The sequence below is a fragment of the Phascolarctos cinereus genome, unplaced genomic scaffold (genome assembly GCF_003287225.1).
Source record: "Phascolarctos cinereus isolate Bilbo 61053 unplaced genomic scaffold, phaCin_HiC Scaffold_726;HRSCAF=1367, whole genome shotgun sequence".
NCBI classification, from domain to species: Eukaryota; Metazoa; Chordata; class Mammalia; order Diprotodontia; family Phascolarctidae; genus Phascolarctos; species Phascolarctos cinereus.
The window spans coordinates 427,214,908-427,231,821 of record NW_027556098.1 but is presented as its reverse complement, the minus strand read 5'-3'; the positions used below and the strand labels follow the sequence as shown (position 1 = coordinate 427,231,821).

At 51.3% G+C, this 16,914-nt stretch overlaps 1 protein-coding gene across 4 annotated transcripts; it reads left to right on the top strand.

The window, feature by feature from the left end:
• Window positions 1-313: 313 nt before the first annotated feature.
• LOC110197860 (uncharacterized) lies at window positions 314-4,920 on the top strand. 4 transcript variants are annotated; one of them, XM_020971910.2, is made up of 3 exons: window positions 314-395; window positions 1,798-2,018; window positions 2,708-4,920. In XM_020971910.2, exon 3 carries the CDS (start codon window positions 2,800-2,802, stop codon window positions 4,060-4,062), a length of 1,263 nt encoding a protein of 420 aa, XP_020827569.1. In that variant the 5' UTR covers window positions 314-395; window positions 1,798-2,018; window positions 2,708-2,799; the 3' UTR covers window positions 4,063-4,920. The 4 variants fall into 4 exon arrangements, with proteins under 4 accessions (XP_020827569.1, XP_020827572.1, XP_020827570.1 ...); XM_020971913.2 differs by lacking the exon at window positions 314-395 and adding an exon at window positions 421-522; XM_020971911.2 differs by lacking the exon at window positions 314-395 and adding an exon at window positions 567-647.
• Window positions 4,921-16,914: the final 11,994 nt, after the last annotated feature.

Sequence of the window (16,914 nt, the reverse complement as noted above, 5' to 3'; positions counted from 1 at the left end):
GCGTGGGTCAGCCGGAGGTTGCCATAGAGACGGGATGCGGCGCGGGGACGCACTGCGGCTCCTGATTCTTCTGTACATGCGCAATACCGCCAAGTAGCGCCCACGTTCTGGGTCAGGACGAGAGCTAGTTGCAGCCGGGAGGGGTGGAGAGGGGGAGTGGTTCTGCCCGAGAGTGGGTCCCGTCCTGACGCGTTGCCTTCTGGGAGTGTCCGCATCTGCGCATGCGTCGATGCGCCGGTCTGGCTGGCGGGGGAGGTTGGCGCTTCACGGTGACTATGTTGACTACCGCGCCTTAGGGCGTGCGTGACGTCACATTGCACGTGGCGTGAGGGGCGGAGTCTGTACCTCCGAGCATGCTTTGCGGCTGCGTGACCTCGGCAGGCTTTCAGCCGCAGGTACGTGCTCACGAGGGTGGTCGGGGTTGGGGTTAGGGTCGGGGTCAGGGTCAAGGGCACACCAACCCCTTCCCCCCATCCCCCAAGTGCTGGTGCGTCTCCTGCTGCCCCGGAGGCCAAGCGGGAGGTTAGCGGGGCGGGGGCGGAAGTCCTCTCGGGGAGCTGCCTCCCTGCTGGAGGCGGGACCTGGGTCCTTCCAGCTTCCCGCGGGGGAGGGGGCGGGCAGCGCTCCGGGGGTTGAGGATGATTAGGGTGAGGATGGTGACCAGGGTCCCGTGGCTTGGCTCCTCCCCCACTGGGCTGGGGCTCCGGGGGCGGGGTTCGAGCTGCGGGGCGTGAGGAAGCCCTGACCCGAGTCTGGGCGGCCGGGGCCCCCCAAACAGATCGGGGGCACGAGAGCATTCGGTCAGAGATGCGGGGCAGCAGGGGGCCCCGCCCTCCCAAACCCCCCCCCCGTCTGCCCCTGAGGGAGGGGCATCACCGGCATCTCTCCCTGGGGTCTGCAGCTGGGGAGAAGGGGGCCTCAGCGGGGGGGCTTGCGGAGGTCAGGGCCGGACGCTGGCGTGGGGGCGAGGTGGGGGTCAGTGCCCCGCCTTCTCGACTGCTCGCCCCCAGACCCAGGACTGGCCCCGTGCGCCCAGACCGCTGGCGCAGAGACCCCAGTCCTCGGACTTTGGCCGGAGCGGAAGTGCCGCTTCCTGGCCAGCCCTGGGAAAGAAGGCCCTGGGCACCTCAGGACCTCTCTCCCCGAGAGAGGAGGGGCTCCCCCTCCAGTTTTCCTTTGGCTCTGGAGGTGGCTCTCCAGCGCCCTCCACCTCCCCGCAGGGATTTGGAATCAGGAGACTGTGGAGCCCCAAGGAGGGAGGGGGCAGAAAGGCGGGGGCGACCGTGCGCGGATGCGCCCGGCTCCATCTGCGCCCCCCCCCACCCCCGCAGAGTCTTGTCCCTGTGGCCAGGGCCTGAGGCGGCTGACCTCCGATCGGCAGCCTGGCAGCAGGACACTAGGATTCGATCCCAGCACATCCGTGGACCCGAGTTTACTCGGCTGGTGAAGGAAAAAACTGGCCATTCTCTCTTCCCCTTGACTTAAGGACGGGCTTTGGCTGTCTCCCCAGCTTTTTGGTGTGAGAACCCCTTTACGCTCTTGAAAGTCGTTGAGGACTCCCCACACCCGGCTTTGGCTTCTGTGGGTTCTGTCAGTATTTCTGAATGAGAAGAGGTCTTGGAGTGGTTTTGAAAATCTTTGGACCCCACAGCCCCCTTCAGGGGATTCGTGGCTAAAGTCCAGGACTTGGTGATGGTGACATTAATTAGCTTTGTCGTGTGGCTAAGTCTGTCCTCCAGGCCTCGGAGGCCCATCTGCCAGCCCTCTGCCACCATTCTTGTCTTTATCTGTTTTTAGGTAGCTGACCCTTGGCTGCACTCCGGCCTGGAGACGTCCCCTGTCCTCTCTCCTGGACCCCCTAGAGCAGTGTCTCCATGGAGGTGCCTGTACTCTGGTGGGGACACGGCATTGAGTCTGCACCCCTTTTGAGTGGGACAAGGGCCAGGGCCTCAGGACAGGGCCACCTGAGGAGCAGAGGTTCCGAGGTTCGGTCATCCCCCAGCCTGGATGCCAGAGAGGTGAGTGCCCCGCAGACTCGTGGAGGGATGTTGGTAGATGAGGCAGGGTCTGCTTACCAAGAAGAGGTGTTTCGCTGGGGGCTTTGATCCTGGAGGGGCTGAGATTCTTCTAGGCCTTACAGGATTTGGCTCAAGGAAATACTTGTGAAAATCAGAGTGGTCCCACAGCCCCACTTCCTGCTGCAGGGGCCCTTCCCATTCTGAGAGCCGGTGATGCTCTCCAGATTCCGTCACTGCCCCTAGGGTGGTCTGGGCTGTTAGAAGAGGTCCCTCCTTGAGTCTGCAAGCGTTGCTAAAGTGCCTACTGTGCCAGGCCCTGTGTTAAGGGCAGGGAATATAGAGGAAGACCAAAGACAATCCCTGCCCTCACGGAGCTTACATTCTAGTGGGGGCAGCAGAGAGAGCAGGGAGAAGACTGGGCAGAGCCCTAGTGCCCTCCTGTCAGAGGGGAGGGCTGGGCAGAGTAATGAGGAGTGCCCTGGGGAAGGAAGGCGTGGTTGAAGAGGACCCATACAGGATCAGCTGTCTCAGAGGAGGCCTGGGGAAAACATTGAGGAGGCAAGGGGGGGGGTTTGGCTGAGGCTTGAGGGAAGCCCAGAGGTGGACATAGCATGGGGGGCAGACACAGAGGGTGCCTGGAGTGTGGGGAGATGGCTGCAGACCTGCCAAGTGCTTCTTCTGTCTTCCAGGGTAGCGTTTGCCTGTACCTGCCCTTGGGGACCTTGAGCTGACTCATGGCTGGCTGGCCTGAAGGTAGCCTTGACCCAGAGCTGTGTGTACCATGTCTTCCACACTGTTCCCCACTGGCCTGGTGCCCTTTGAAGATCTCTTCTCCAAACCCCCGAATCCCATGCTTGGCCCCAGCCTGACTCAAGGTCCACGTGTCTCAGACCAGGAGGGCTGCGGGAAGCTGACCTGCCCGCAGTTGGGCCATGGGTTGGCCCTGAACACTCTACCCACTGGGCCTTCGCCTAGCCTCACCAGCTTTGGGGATCTGGCCCATGAGCCTTCAAGCCCCTGCCAGACCTCAGACTCTCCTCCTTTGGAGCTCAGCCCTGGCTGTAGCAGCTTGGAAGATGTCATCTGCAAACCTCCCAGCCCCAATGGCCCCGTGGCCACAGAGACACTGTCCCCCCGCTGTTCTCCCCGCTGGGATTTTGGGGACCTGTTTTGCAAACCTCCAAACCCCATGCTTTCCCCCAGCATGGCACTCTCAGGCACAGGAAGCGTGGCTTGTGAACCTCTGCTCCCAGTGCCACCTCCAGCCTTGCCATCCTCTAGGCCTGCTCCTGGCCCCAGACCCAGGGCAGCAAGCCCAGGTGGTGCCGCCCGCAGGCCTGGACAGGAGGAAGCCAGGCCCAAGAAATGTAGTGGCCAAGGTGGCAGCCCTTGGCCAGACAGCAAGAGGAGAGGCAAGAAGGCCGGGGCTTCTGCCGCCAAGGGGAAGCAGCCCCAGGAGGAGGACTTTGCCCAGCTCCTTGAGCAATACCGACGGGAGAGGGAGGCCCCTGAGGCGGCCCCGGCACCCCAGCCTGTGGAGGGCGGGGCGAAGAAGGGAGCCAAGCGCGGCGCCGGGGCTGGGGGCGCCAGCCGGGCCAAGAAGAGGAAGCGGGTAGGGCCGGTGAAGGCCCAGGCCCCCAGGCGCCCAGCGGGCCCTCCCGCAGCCCCCCAGCGTGCCCCCGTGAGCCAGGAGTTTGTCCAGAAGAACACGGTGGCTCTGGGCTCGCAGAGGGTGTGCAAGTACTTCCTGGCTGGACGGTGTGTCCGTGGAGAGCAGTGCCGGCTGGACCACGGGGCCGATGGCCTCAAGTTCCAGCAGCTGTGCAAGTTCTATGTGCAGGGCTACTGTACACGGGGTGACCACTGCCGTTTCTTGCACGGCGAATTCCCGTGTAAGTTTTTTCACACGGGCGCCAAGTGCTACCAGGGCGACCACTGCGGCTTCTCCCATGCCCCTCTGACTCCTGAGACGGAGGGCCTGCTGCGGGCGGCCCTGGCGGGCCCGGCCCCCGCAGAGGCCGCCCCTCCTGCGGCCCCCTCCTGACCGCTGAGGGCCAGCTGAGAGTCTCGAACCCCGGCTCTTCTGTGTTTGGTAGAGATGGGAATTCTTTTCCTCTGGTAGTGTGTTTATTCCCAACCGCCTGAGGAGTCTGGGACTTAATAACAAAGGACAGCTTTGTATCCAGTAAGACCTCCCTTGTTTGCTCATAGGACTGATCTCTGAAGGTGCCCTCCAGCCCAGCTGAATGTTGTCTCTCCCTCCGCAAATCACCACCGGCTACATCGGACCTTCCCTTTTAGGGGCCCACACTTGGGGCTTCTGTCTTGGGCAGATCAACACCATTCTGCAAGGATGTGAAGAAGGGAAGAGGCCTCCGGGGCTGAGGTCATAGGACTCATAGATGTAACTGTGCTGGGTCCCTCACTTTTATTTTTTATTTTTTTAAACATATTTCCACATTAGCCATGTTGTGAAAGAAGAATCAAAACAAAAGGGAAAAGCCATGAGAGAAAAAGCAACAGAAAAAGAGAAAATATCGAATGTTTCGATCTGCATTCAGACTCCATAGTTCTTTCTCTGGATGTGGATAGTATCTTCCATCATGAGTCCTTTGGAATTGTCTTGGATCATTGCTGAGGAGACCTAAGTCTATCAAACTTAATCATTGCATAATATTTCTGTTAATGTCCTGGTTCTACTCATTTCACTCAGCATCAGCCCATACAAGTCTTTCCAGGCTTTTCTGAAGTCCTCCTGCTCATCGTTTCTTATGGCACAATAGTATTCCATTGCATTCATATCCCACAACTTGTTCAACCATTCCCCAATGGATGGGCACCCCCTCCATTTCCAAGTCTTGGCCACCACAAAAGAATTGCTATAAATCTTTTTGTACATGTGGGTCCTTTTCCTTTTTTTATGATCTCTTGGGGTCACAGACCTAGTAGTGGTATTGCTGGGTCAAAAGGTATGCACAATTTTATAGCTCTTTGGGTACAGTTCCAAATTGCTCTCCAAAATGATCAGTTCACAACTCCACCAACAATGCATCAGTGCGCCTGTTTTCCCACATACTCTCCAGCATTTATCATTTTCCTATTTTGTCATATTAGCCAATCTGATAGATGTGAGGTGGTACCTCAGAGTTGTTTTAATTTGCATTCCTCTAATCAGCAGTGGTTTAGAGCATTTTTCACGTGACTGTAAATAGCTTTAATTTCTTTCTCTGAAAACTGCCTGTTCATATCCTTTGCCCACTTGTCAGTAGGGTCCCTCACTTTCAGTGAGAGGCAGCCTGAGGAAGGTCTCTGACACAAATCAGTCATGTTGCTTTGGACATGTCTCTTGTCCTTGCATAGGCTGGTTTCCCCCTCTGTCAAGTGGGGGCAATAATGGCTCCTTCCTGAGAAGCAGATGTGAGGCTGAACGATAGAAGATGCTTTTGACAGGCTGAGGCAACGTTAAGCAGCAGGTGAATGTCTGCCATCCTCCTTAGGGTGCACCCCCATCTCGGGGGGGAAGGACACCTGCTGCAGAGTCCACCTTTGTATCCCCAGGGTACTGGTGAGTGGGGTGGATGGATCAGCAGCAGCTGGGCCCTGCCTTCTTGGGTCCCATGCCTCTGGCGCCTCTTGGTTTACAAAATGATTTCTTTCCCCAAGCCTGGAAGCAGGTTGTGGGAGGAGGGAGGCCTCAGTGGTGCTAGAGGCTCAGGGTGGAGAGAAGTGATGGTGGGATAAAGAAAGCAGTCAGGATCTCCCCCATTGCAGAGAAAGGGAGAGACGGATGTTTGAACAGGAAACTTCCCTGTCCTGGGGCCTGCTGGGAAAGCAGCTGCTGCCACCCCTCTGGCGTGGCCTGCATGCAGTTAAAACTGCCCGCCTGGTTTGGACAAGCTGGGCTTGTCTCATTCAGAGCAGCAGTCGCTGGGGCCGGGGGCAGACAATCAAGCCACTGGGCAGCTCTCAGGACCTTTACTTCCTCCAACTCGTCAAGGGGGGCGAAAGCCCCTTTCATGCCTCTGACTCTTAACGTGCCGTAGGATGGCAGGAAAGTCGCCTAAGCCGAGCTCGTTTGTTCACCTGTAAATGGGATAGAAATGAAGGTCTGTTATGACCACTGAGGCACCTGACGCCCCCATCAGAAATGATGGACGCCGTGCAGAAGACGTTCCGTCGACCTTCAGATAGGCAGCTCTGTGCTGGAGGGAGGCCGTAGCTTCCTCTTTGCTTCTGGCCCTTCCTGTTTGGGTCCCTGGCCTCCTGGGCAGTAACAGATGAGATTCACAGAGTCCCAGGTGTTGGAGCTGTCGGTCCCGCAGAGATGACCTAGCCCAGTGCCCTCTGTGTATAGATGGGGAAACTGTGGCCCAGAGAAGGGCAGGTCACATGGGTGGTAGAATTCTGTCTCACTGAGGGGCACACCGGGCCTCAGGAAGAGGAAGGCCCCTCACAACCCTGGTGTTAGAGCCAGGTCTATGGAGATTGGAGCTGTTCCTCAGCTGTCCTCTCACCATCTTTGTCTGGGCGCTGTGCCTGGAGGGCTGTTGGGAAGGGGAAGAGTGAGGAAGAGCTGGGCACTTGACAAACATTAGCTCCATGGTCCTTATTACAGACTTGTGAGAGAGGCATGTGGAGGTGGCGTGACCTGTCCTAGGTCACATGCCTGAAGCTAGATTTGAACTCGGGTCTTTGACTCTGGGTCCCAAACTATGTACTGTGGTGCCTCCCAGCTGCCAATGGGCTTCCCTTGCCCTGGGAGCTGTTTCCAACCCATAGTCAAAGGTGATGATGGGTCCTTGCTGGCCTCTCCAGTGCACTCACCAGTCCACACTGCAGATCTGGCAATACCATTGAGCTCACCCAGATGTAGATCAGGAGAAATGGGGAGAATGCTTGGCAGCAGAAAAAGAAGATAGGCCAGGGGACAGCTCTTGGCTCCATCTGCTTGGGGCATTATCTACCTGACCCCACCCCATCCCCCATCCCAGCTTGGCCCACCCATCCTGGCTTTTTGGAGCCAGCATCTGATGTCAGATTGCTCCCCACCCCTAGCCTCCTGGAGGGTAAATGGAGCTGAGAAATTACTAAATGATGAGAAAGGGGGGGGGGGCGCGGCCAGAGCTTGGACTGGTCAGGTACTCCAGGCCTGGGCTTCTGTCTCGGGGACTGTGGGGCCCAAGGGAAATATGCCAACTCAAGCAGGTGCAAGGCCTTGGCTCCACTACTGAAGGCTTTGGAAGGCAGTTAAGGTGATGGGAAGCGGTTCTAGGAGAGATGGCGGGTGGAAGTGAGGTCTAGACAGGAGAAGAGCAATGAGGAGGCATGTGAAAAGATACCGGCTCTCCCCTTCTGCAGGGATTCCTGGGCAGGGCCAGGAGAACAAGTGGCCTAGAAAGAAGCCCAGGAGTAAGAATGCATCTGGAGCCTTGGGAGGCCTGTGAAGCCTGAGCCTGTGAGGCAGGTTGGGCACTGCCCACCTGCCCAGGGACTTGGCTGAGACCTGCCTACAAAGACCATGTCTATCACTCATGGCTGCAAATTTCTGACTCCTAAGCTGCGGTTTCCTGCTCTGTAACGTGGGGTGACATGGGTTACTAGTCACCATCCTCAGAGGAGAAGCAAGCTCTGTGAGGAGCCACACAACAAGGAGCTGAGCCAGGCCAGCAACCCCCAGAGAGGGGCTCCCCCTAGACTGCACCACCTCCTTGCAGAGGCCGGGGCTCAGGTCCAAGTGCTCAGTACAGATCATCGGTGGGCATTACGTCTGAGGTCACTCCGGGATAGAGGCGCTGCAGAGAGACCTCACAAAAAGACCCTTTGAGGGTGTCAAACCCAACCCCTCCCTGTGCCTGTCGGGAAAGTGAGAAAGCCCAGAGGGAAGGGGCAGCTCCAAGAATGGAAAATGCTTCTTGACTCCAAATCCAGTAGCCTTGTTTGGCCCCCAGCAGCTGCATTTCCCTCAGAACCAGGATCTTGGGGATTGATGAGGGACAGAGCTTGACTGCACTAGAACTGATCCTGGGTCGCAGGAGCAGACAATTAAAGGACCTGGAGAGCCCCCAGTGCAGGGGTTCTTCACCTTGTGTGTCAAGGACTACTTGGGCGGTCCCACGGCTCCCCTCCCCCACTCTCAGCTGAAACCCCTGCTTCCTCCTCACCGTCACTTGGGTGTCTTCTTCCCCTCTCTCCTCCCTGTCCACCACGATGAGGTGGCCTGACTCCCGACCAAGAGTGACCCTTCTGCCTGCTCAGGTGATCTCCTTCCATCCCATCTCCTCCAAGAGACCACACCCCTCCTCACTTGTCTTCAGCCTCTCCCTCTCTCCTGGCTCCTCCACTGCCTACAAACATGCCCATATCTCCCTTCTCAAAAAGCCCTCAGATGATCCTTCCATCCTCACTAGCTATTATTCCCTATCTCTCCTCCCATCGGTGGTTAAACTCCTTGAGAAAGTTATCAATAATCAACATATGCTTCCTTTCCTCTCACTCTCCTTAACTCCTCACTATCTGGCTTCCAACCTCATCATTCCACCCAAGCTGCCCTTTCCAAAGTCACCAATGATCTCCTAGTTACCGGATCCAATGGCCTTTTCTCAGTGCTCATTCTCCTTGACCTCTCAGCAGCCTTGGACAGTGCCAATCATCATCTTCTCCTGGACATTCTCTAGGTTTTGGGGACACCCCTTTCTCCTGGTTCTCCTATGTCTCTGACCACTTTTCTGTCTCCTTAGCTGGATCTTCTTCCAGACCATGCCTACTAATCATAGGTGTCTCAGAATTCAGTCCTGGATTCTCTTCTCCCTCTGTCCTACTTCGCTTGGTGATCTAATCTCCCATGGATTTAATTACCATCCCTACACTGAGTATTCTCAGATCTACCTTTCCTGTCCCAAGCTCTTTGCTGACTTCCAATCTTATATCTCCACCTGCCTTTCAGATTGGTGTCTGTGGATCTCAAACTGGATGTATAAGATGGAACTCACTCTCTTCCCCCTCTCCCTCCTATTTTTCTTATTATAATGGAGGGCACCCCTATCCTGGTCCCTCAGCCTCCCAACCTAGGAGTCATCCTGCTTTCCTCCCTCTCTCTCACTCCCCAGATCCAATATGGTGCCAAGACCTGTCGATTTCACCTCTGCAGCATCTCTCCAACATACCCCCTTCTCTCCTCTTACACTGCCCTCTCCCTGGTTCCAATTAATCTTATCTTGGACCAGAAGCCTTTCCTGATCCCTCTTAATGTTAGTGCCTTCCCTCTGTTGGGTATCTCCAATTTATCCTGTTATCATGGTGCTTGTGGTACAATGCGCAGAATGCTAGGCCTGGGACCAAGAGGACCTGAGTTCAAATCTGGCCTTAGACACATACTAGCTGTGTGACCCTGGGCAAGTCACTTAATCTCTTTCTGTCTTAATTTCCTCAACTGTAAAATGGAGCTAATAATGTCACTTACCTCAGGGTTGGTGTGTGAATTAGAAGCGATAATATTTGTAAAGTGCCCAGCATGGTGCTTTACACATAATAGGCAATTAATAAATGCTTACTCCTCTATGTAGCTTATTGGAACATAGTTTATTGTCTCCCCCATTGGACTGTGAGCTCCTTGAGAGCAAAGATTTGCCTTTCTATGTAACCGTAGTGCTTAGCATAGTCAGTAGGCCCTTAATAAATGCTTATTGGCCTACCTACACAGAATCATGTTTTTAAATGCTTAAAATACATAGGATTACAAAGAAAGCCAATTTTATTGAAATGCAATTATCTATCATCTATGTATCAAAGCCGGTGGACCCAATGTTAAACCTGCATTCTAGTCTGTCCTCTTATTTTATAGATGGAGAAACCAAAGACTGTATTCCACAGCCATAGTGCTGTACTTCCCAGAGCTAGAAGGAATCTCAGTGACCACCTCAGGCCACCCACAGATGCTTCTCCAACACACCCCTAAGTGAGTTCTAGCCTCTGCTTGTACTCCCAGGAAGGAGAGCCCGCTGCCTCTGCAGACAGCCCATCCTATCTTGGGATGGCTTTCATTGCTCAGGGGTTTTTCTTGATGACATTAGCTTCTGCAGCTTTCCTCACTTCTCCTCCCCAGGCCAGGCAGGACAAGCTTAGTCCATCTCTCCCATGGGCCTCCTCAACTCAGAGAACATGATCAGAGAGACCCAGAGAGGGAGGGAGGTGATGGTCCAGGGTGAGAACTTCTAGAAGACGGCTAACCTGGCACAGGAGCCCTGCTGACCTCTGCCCTTCACCTCTCTGACTCTCAGCCTGCTCATCTATAAAGGAAGGGGATTGACTTAAGGTCCCTCTCAGCTGAAAGTCTATGACCAGAGGGTCCAAGGCAGTGCCCTCTGTTGAGTGAATGAATGAGTGCGCACAGCTGGAGAGAAGGGGAGTGAGCAGTACCTGGGATACTCTCTGGGCCCTGGTTGGGGGAAAGAATGGCAATTTGAAATGTCCAGCCATAGAGGAGCTCCATTCTGTTTCAGGAGAGGCACAGAGTATAAGACTTAGCACTGGAAAGGGCCCTAGAAAGCCTTGAATCCCCCCCATCCCATTTCCCAGAGAGGTAAAGTGACTTGGCCAAGGTCATCTAGGGAGTAAATGGCTGAGGAAGGTTTTGAACCACTGGCTCCAGACCCCATGTTCTTTCCACTACCAGACAGCATTCCCTCAATAGTAGGAAAAAAGAAGGACCCTAGAACCTGGATGACTGTCACTGTCTCCCTCCCATCGCAGGAGGAGTAGGAGCAGGATCACTGGAGGATGCTTTTTCTGTGTGTGTGTGTGTGAGGCGCTCGGGTTCCCCCAAAGCTTTCCTGCTGTTGAAACATCTCTCCTGGCCAGTCTGTCCTTGCCTTCCTCTGGGGACTGCTATGCACAAGCCTGATTGGGGACTCTGCCATTTGTGTGAAATCCAGCCCTGGTTAGCTGACAAACCCAGCTCTGGTCAGTTTCTGGCTGGAGAGATGGTCGCTTTCATACTCAAGCCAGGCACTCCAAGGCTTTCTCCCTGTGTCCTGAAATCTTATTGAAGCCACTCATAGAATACAGAGCTGGATAGGATCTTATTGTTATCAAAGTCAACACCATCATTTTACAGATGGGGAAACTAAGACCCAGAGAGGGAAAAGTCCTTCAGTCCTTCCTGGCCTGAGGACCACGGTCTTTTGGACATCTGAGAATTGGTTGAAGTATGTAAGGATGCTTAGTCTAGAAAGAGAAGTGGTGAGGAGGGGCTAGGGGACAGTGCAATAGAAATCTTCAGGTATTTAGAAAGCTGTCATGTGGAAGACAAATTAAACTTTTGTTACTTGGGGGAACAAAGCCAAGATTTCAGAGTTGTTAGCATTTGTATTAACTCTCCCAATATTCCCTTTAAAAGTAAAAAGCATGTCAAATTGAATTCTGAGAAGCATAAGAAAAAGGCACAGTGAGTCATTTTTCCAGTCCAGAACAGTTTAGAAGGGTAGAAAGAGAGGTCTGCAGCATTGGGGTGGGGGCTGACAATGAGGGCAGCTTGGTCTAAATGACACCAGCTGTGGGCCGTGAAGGTGGAGGCAGCAGCAGTGGCCACAACAGCAACATCGAGAATGTTCAGCTCCCAGGGACAGTAAGGGGATCAAATACTTGGTTGTAATGAGATTACAGGGGATCCCTGTGCCTGTACTGGTGCAGGACCGGGCACCATTTGGCAACACTGCTGCACATTACCCAGTTCCAGGGTGGAGAAAAGTAAAGACCAGGAAGGCAGTAACCAGACCCCTCATTGATCACAACACCTTGTAAACACTGAAACTTACAGGCCCCCCAGAACTAGATGTGAAAATGGTAGGGTATCAAAACCTAAGCTCAGAACACACACACACACACACACACACACACACCCCAGAGGTAAACAGAATCCAACTGTAACATAAAGCCCAAAGATCCAAAATAGATTGGAAAAATGAAAAAAGCAAAACAAAACAAAAAGAGAACCTGACCATAAAAAGCTGCTTAGGTGATGGAGAATCTGAGGACACAAAACCCAGAAGACAGTGATGTGAAAACAGCCATGAGCACAGTCTCAAAGAAAAATGTGACTTGGACATAAGCCGAAAAGAATTCCTAGAAAAGCTAAAGAAAGAAATTTTTCAGAAATAATATTTTATCCCCCCACATTATATGTGAAAATGATTTTTAACTTTTTTTTTTAATTTTGAGTTCCAAATTCTATCCCTCCATCCCTTCCCTGTCCCCTACCTGAGATGGGAAAACATTTCCATGTTAGTCATTTTATACAAGAAGAGTCAAAAAGAAAGGAAAAAAGTGAAAAATAGAATGCTTTAGTCTGTGTTCAGACAACATCAGTTCTTTCCCTGGAGGCAGATAACGTGTTTCATCATGAGTCCTTGGGATTATCTTGGATTATTTTGTATTGCTGAGAATAGCTACGTAATTCACAGTCTCCCTCTCCCAATAGCATTTTATTTTTTCCAGTTGCTAGTAAAGATAGTTCTAACATTTGCTTTTATATGGTCTAATCTTTTTTTCTTCCTCCGCCTCCACAAGACAGCAATCAATCTGATATAGGCTACACACATGGAACCATATTAAGCATATTATCACATTAGTCATGTTGTGAAAGAAGAATCAGATCAAATGAGAAAAAACCATGAGAAAGAGAAAACACAAAAAGAGAAAATAGTCTGCTTCAATCTGCATTCAGACTCCACAGTTCTTTCTCTGGATGTGGATAACATTTTCCATCATGAATCTTTTGGAGATGTCTTAGATCCTTGTATTGCTGAGAAGAGCTAAGTCTATCAAAGTTTAACTATCAAGGCACAATGTTGCGGTTACTGTGTACAACGTTCTCCTAGTTCTACTCACTTCATTCTATCAGTTCATGTAAATCTTTCCAGGTTTTTGTGAAACCAACCTGCTTGTCATTTCTTATAGCACAATAATATTCCATCACAATCATATGCCACAGCTTGTTCAGCCATTCCCCAACTGATAGGCATACTCTCAATTTCCAATTCTTACCCACAACAAGAAGAGTTGATATATATATTTGCAAATAGAAATCAAATAGAGTTTTAAAAATCTTTTGGGGGTACAATCCTAGCAGTGGTATTGGTGGATCAAAGGATATGCACAGTTTTATAGCTCTTTGTGCATTGCTCTCCAGAATGGTTGGATCAGTTCACAACTCCACCAACAGTGCATTAGTGTCCCAGTTTTCCTATATCCCCTCTAACATTTGTCATATTAGCCAATCTGATGTATGTGAGGTGGCACCTAAGAATTTTTTAAAATTTGTATTTCTCTAATCAATAGTGATTTAGAATAGGGCTTCTTAAACTGTGTGTCACAACCACATATGGGGTCATGACCCATAATTTAAGAAGTGATGAAGGAGTCATGAGTAGAAAAGTTTAAGCCCTGATTTGGAGCATTTTTTAAAAATATGACTATAGGTAGCTTTGGTTTCTTCATCTGAAAAACTGCCTGTTCATGTCCTTTGACCATTTATCAATTTCTTCCCCCCAAATTTTTAATTTGATTTTATTTTCATTTCCAAATTCTCTCCCTCCCACCTTCATTCTCTCCCACTGAGAAAGCAAGAAAAATCTGTTAGAAATATGTATCATTGCATAAAACAAATTCTTACATTAATCATTTCCAAATATTATGCCTAAATCTGAATTCTAAGGTCATCACCTTTCTGTATGGATATGGGTAGTATGTTTCATCATGAGGTCTTTGGACATTGTGTTGATCAGAGTTTCTAAATCTTTCAAAGTAGTTTATCTTTATAATATTATTAGTGTATAAATTGTTCTCCTGGTTCTGATCATTTCACTCTGCATCAGTTCATATAAATCTTCCCAGGTTTCTCTAAAACCATCCCCTTCATCATTTCTTTTTTTTTTGTATCAGACAAACTTTATTTTAAAAAAAAACTTTATTTAAAACTACATTTTAAGTTTAAAGTTACTAAACAAACCAGAATGAAAAAAAAAAAACAAAAAAGAGAACAGGGCAACAAGCCTCAATATCATTTCTTTCTCTTTTTTTTTTTGAGCAGTAATGGTTATCATTTCTTAAAGCACAATAGTATTTTATATATCAAAACTTGTTCAGTTATTCCCCAATTGATTGGCATTTCCTTAGATTATAAATTTTGGCCACCACAAAAAGAGCTGCTGTAAATATTTTTGTGCACATGGGTCATTTTCCTCTTTCTTTAATCTCTTAGAGGTTTAGAACTAGTAGCAGTATCACTGGATCAAACGGCACGCTCGGGTTAATAGCTTTTGGGGCATAGTTTCAAATTGCTTTCCAGAATGGCTAAACCAGTTCACAGACCCACCAACTTGGCTTCAAGGTACCTGTTTCCCCACAGCCCCTCCAGCATTTGTCATTTTCCTTTTAGTCAACTTTGCTAACCTAATGGCTATAAGATGATACTTCAGAGTTCTTTCAATTTGAATTTCTCTGGTTATTAGTGATTTAGAACATTTTTTTCACGTGGCTATACTTTGGACTTCTTCCTCTGAAACTATCACTTCAAATCCTTTGACCATTTGTCAACTGGAGAATGGCTTTTATTCTTATGAATTTGACATATAGACAAATATTCTTCTTTCCTTCTCTCCTTCCCTCCTTCCTTCCTTCCTTCCTTCCTTCTCCTTCCTTCCTTCCTTCCTTCCTTCCTTCCTTCCTTCCTTCCTTCCTTCCTTCCTCCCTCCCTCCTCCTTCCTTCCTTCCTTCCTTCCTTCCTTCCTTCCTTCCTTCCTTCCTTCCTTCCTTCCTTCCCTCCTTCCTTCCTTCCTTCCTTCCTTCCTTCCTTCCTTCCTTCCATCCATCCTTTCTCCCTTTTCATATTAGGTGCTTGATACATGCTAGCTGACTTTCTTTGCCTGTCTTTCCCTGCTCTGTTTCTGGCCATTTCTTCCCCCTGACTCTGTCCTTGCTCCCTCTCCCACTCCCCACCCCTGTCTGCCTGCCTGTCTTTTATCATAGAAGTAGGAGCTGGAAAGACCATTGATAACTTTGAATCCAAAACCTTATTTTCCAGTGGAGAACACTGAAGTGCAGTGAGGGACAGTACCATTCTCCAAATTAAGCAGATAAGCCAGAAGGAGCAGCATGGCATTTCAGAAGCAGCTGTGCCCCACCTCGGCTTCTCCCTGCCTTTCCCCTCTTGGGCTCCATCTGCTCTGTCTCTGACTCTCCCCAGCTGTCTCTCTCTGTTCCTGTCTCTCTGCACCTCTAGCTCTCCCAGCCTCAGTATCTCTCCCTCATCCAACTTGACCCTCCTTCCTGCCCAGCCCCCTCTGTCTGTCTCTCTCTTTGATCTCTGACTGTCCGGAGGTTTCTGCTTTTGTCAGCCAGACCATGGAATCACAGCCCCCGTTGAGGAGCAGGCCAGGGAGAAGGGATGACAGAGGGGAGGGGGTTCCTCATCCTTCTGTCACCTCAGCTCACCACAGGGCCCCCGCACACCCTCAGGGACTCAGCCAGAACTGAGTGAGTCAAGAACAGAACCAGAAGGGGGTGGGACAGGATTTGGCATGGAAGTGTCAATGGGGCTGTTGGGAACCAAGGCCCAGAAGAAGAAAGGGAGGCCCAGGAGGGAGGGAGGGCTCTGAGGACTGGGCAGGCCCAGGCTCCAAGGCTGTATGTATTCTGGGGCCTGAAACACTGGGTTCTGCCAGAATAGGTACTTGGGGGATCTAAGTGGTGGCTGCCTGGGCATCAGGAGGGGTCAGTGCTCATGTACACGGATGGAGGGAAACGGGAGGCTTGCTCAGCCTGGCTTTTGCTTACTACTGATCCCCTCCCCTGGAGCACCATCTCTCAGCTACCTCCCAATTCCCTGTCCTCCCCTTTTGCCCCAAATTCTGGGAGGCCAAGCTCCAGTCCAGCTTCAGTTTGGGAGGGTGGGGTGGGGTGTCTCTGTCTCTCTCTGTGTCTCTGTTTTCTGTATTTCTCTGTCTTTGCCGCTGTCTCCCCTGCTCTATCACCGTCTGTCTGTCTCTCTCTCTGTCATGCTGTCTCTCCCCATCCCTGCCTCTGTGACTAAGGTCTCCACCCTCTTCTCCCTCACTCCCACCCCCTCCCCTCTTCAAGTCTGCTGGGAACACTCATTATCTTCCTCTCAAGCCAATTACTCACTTTGGTAATTTCCTCTTTCTGAGCATAAGGGAAAGGTGGGCATTGGAGGGAGGGGGCTAGGATGTCCCCCAAGATTTTCCCAACCAGGCCAGAGAAAGCTCTAAAGCCTGGAAAGTGCCTTCTGCCTCTGGTCAATTCTCACACTAGGGGAGCCCATGGTCCCTGAGGACTCCTCCTCTGATTGGCTGGTTCTGCCCAGAGCTGCCATTTTAAAGAGCCAGTCATGTCTCTTTACCTCCCCCATGTTCCTTCCCAGCCCCCTCTTCCCTTCCTTTCCCATCCCACCTCCCTTTCTCAGCTTCCTTTATGTATGTGATCTTCTCCATTAGAATGCAAGCTCTGTGAGGGCAGGGACTGTCTTTGTCCTTCTATTTCTTGTCTCAACCTTTTACACAGTGCCTGACACATAGGAGTTGTATTGAATTAAGCTCTTTCTTAATAACTGTTGTAGACTTGACTCACTGGACAGAGGGATCATGCTTCTCCTGCTAGTCCTGCTGGCCAGAGGGAAATGCTGGAGGAAATGGACAGATGTCCCAGAGACACAGATTTGCATTGATAGAGAGAATTCATCCTGTCCTAAGATGGAATGAGCTTCCCCCAGTAGGGGATGGGTGCCCCTGCCCTAGAGGCCATCAACCTTCCCCATTGGATGACCACTTGCTGGGATGCCAAAGGCTACCTGAGCTCTGGCAGTTGTGCCACCTTTGAGATTCAG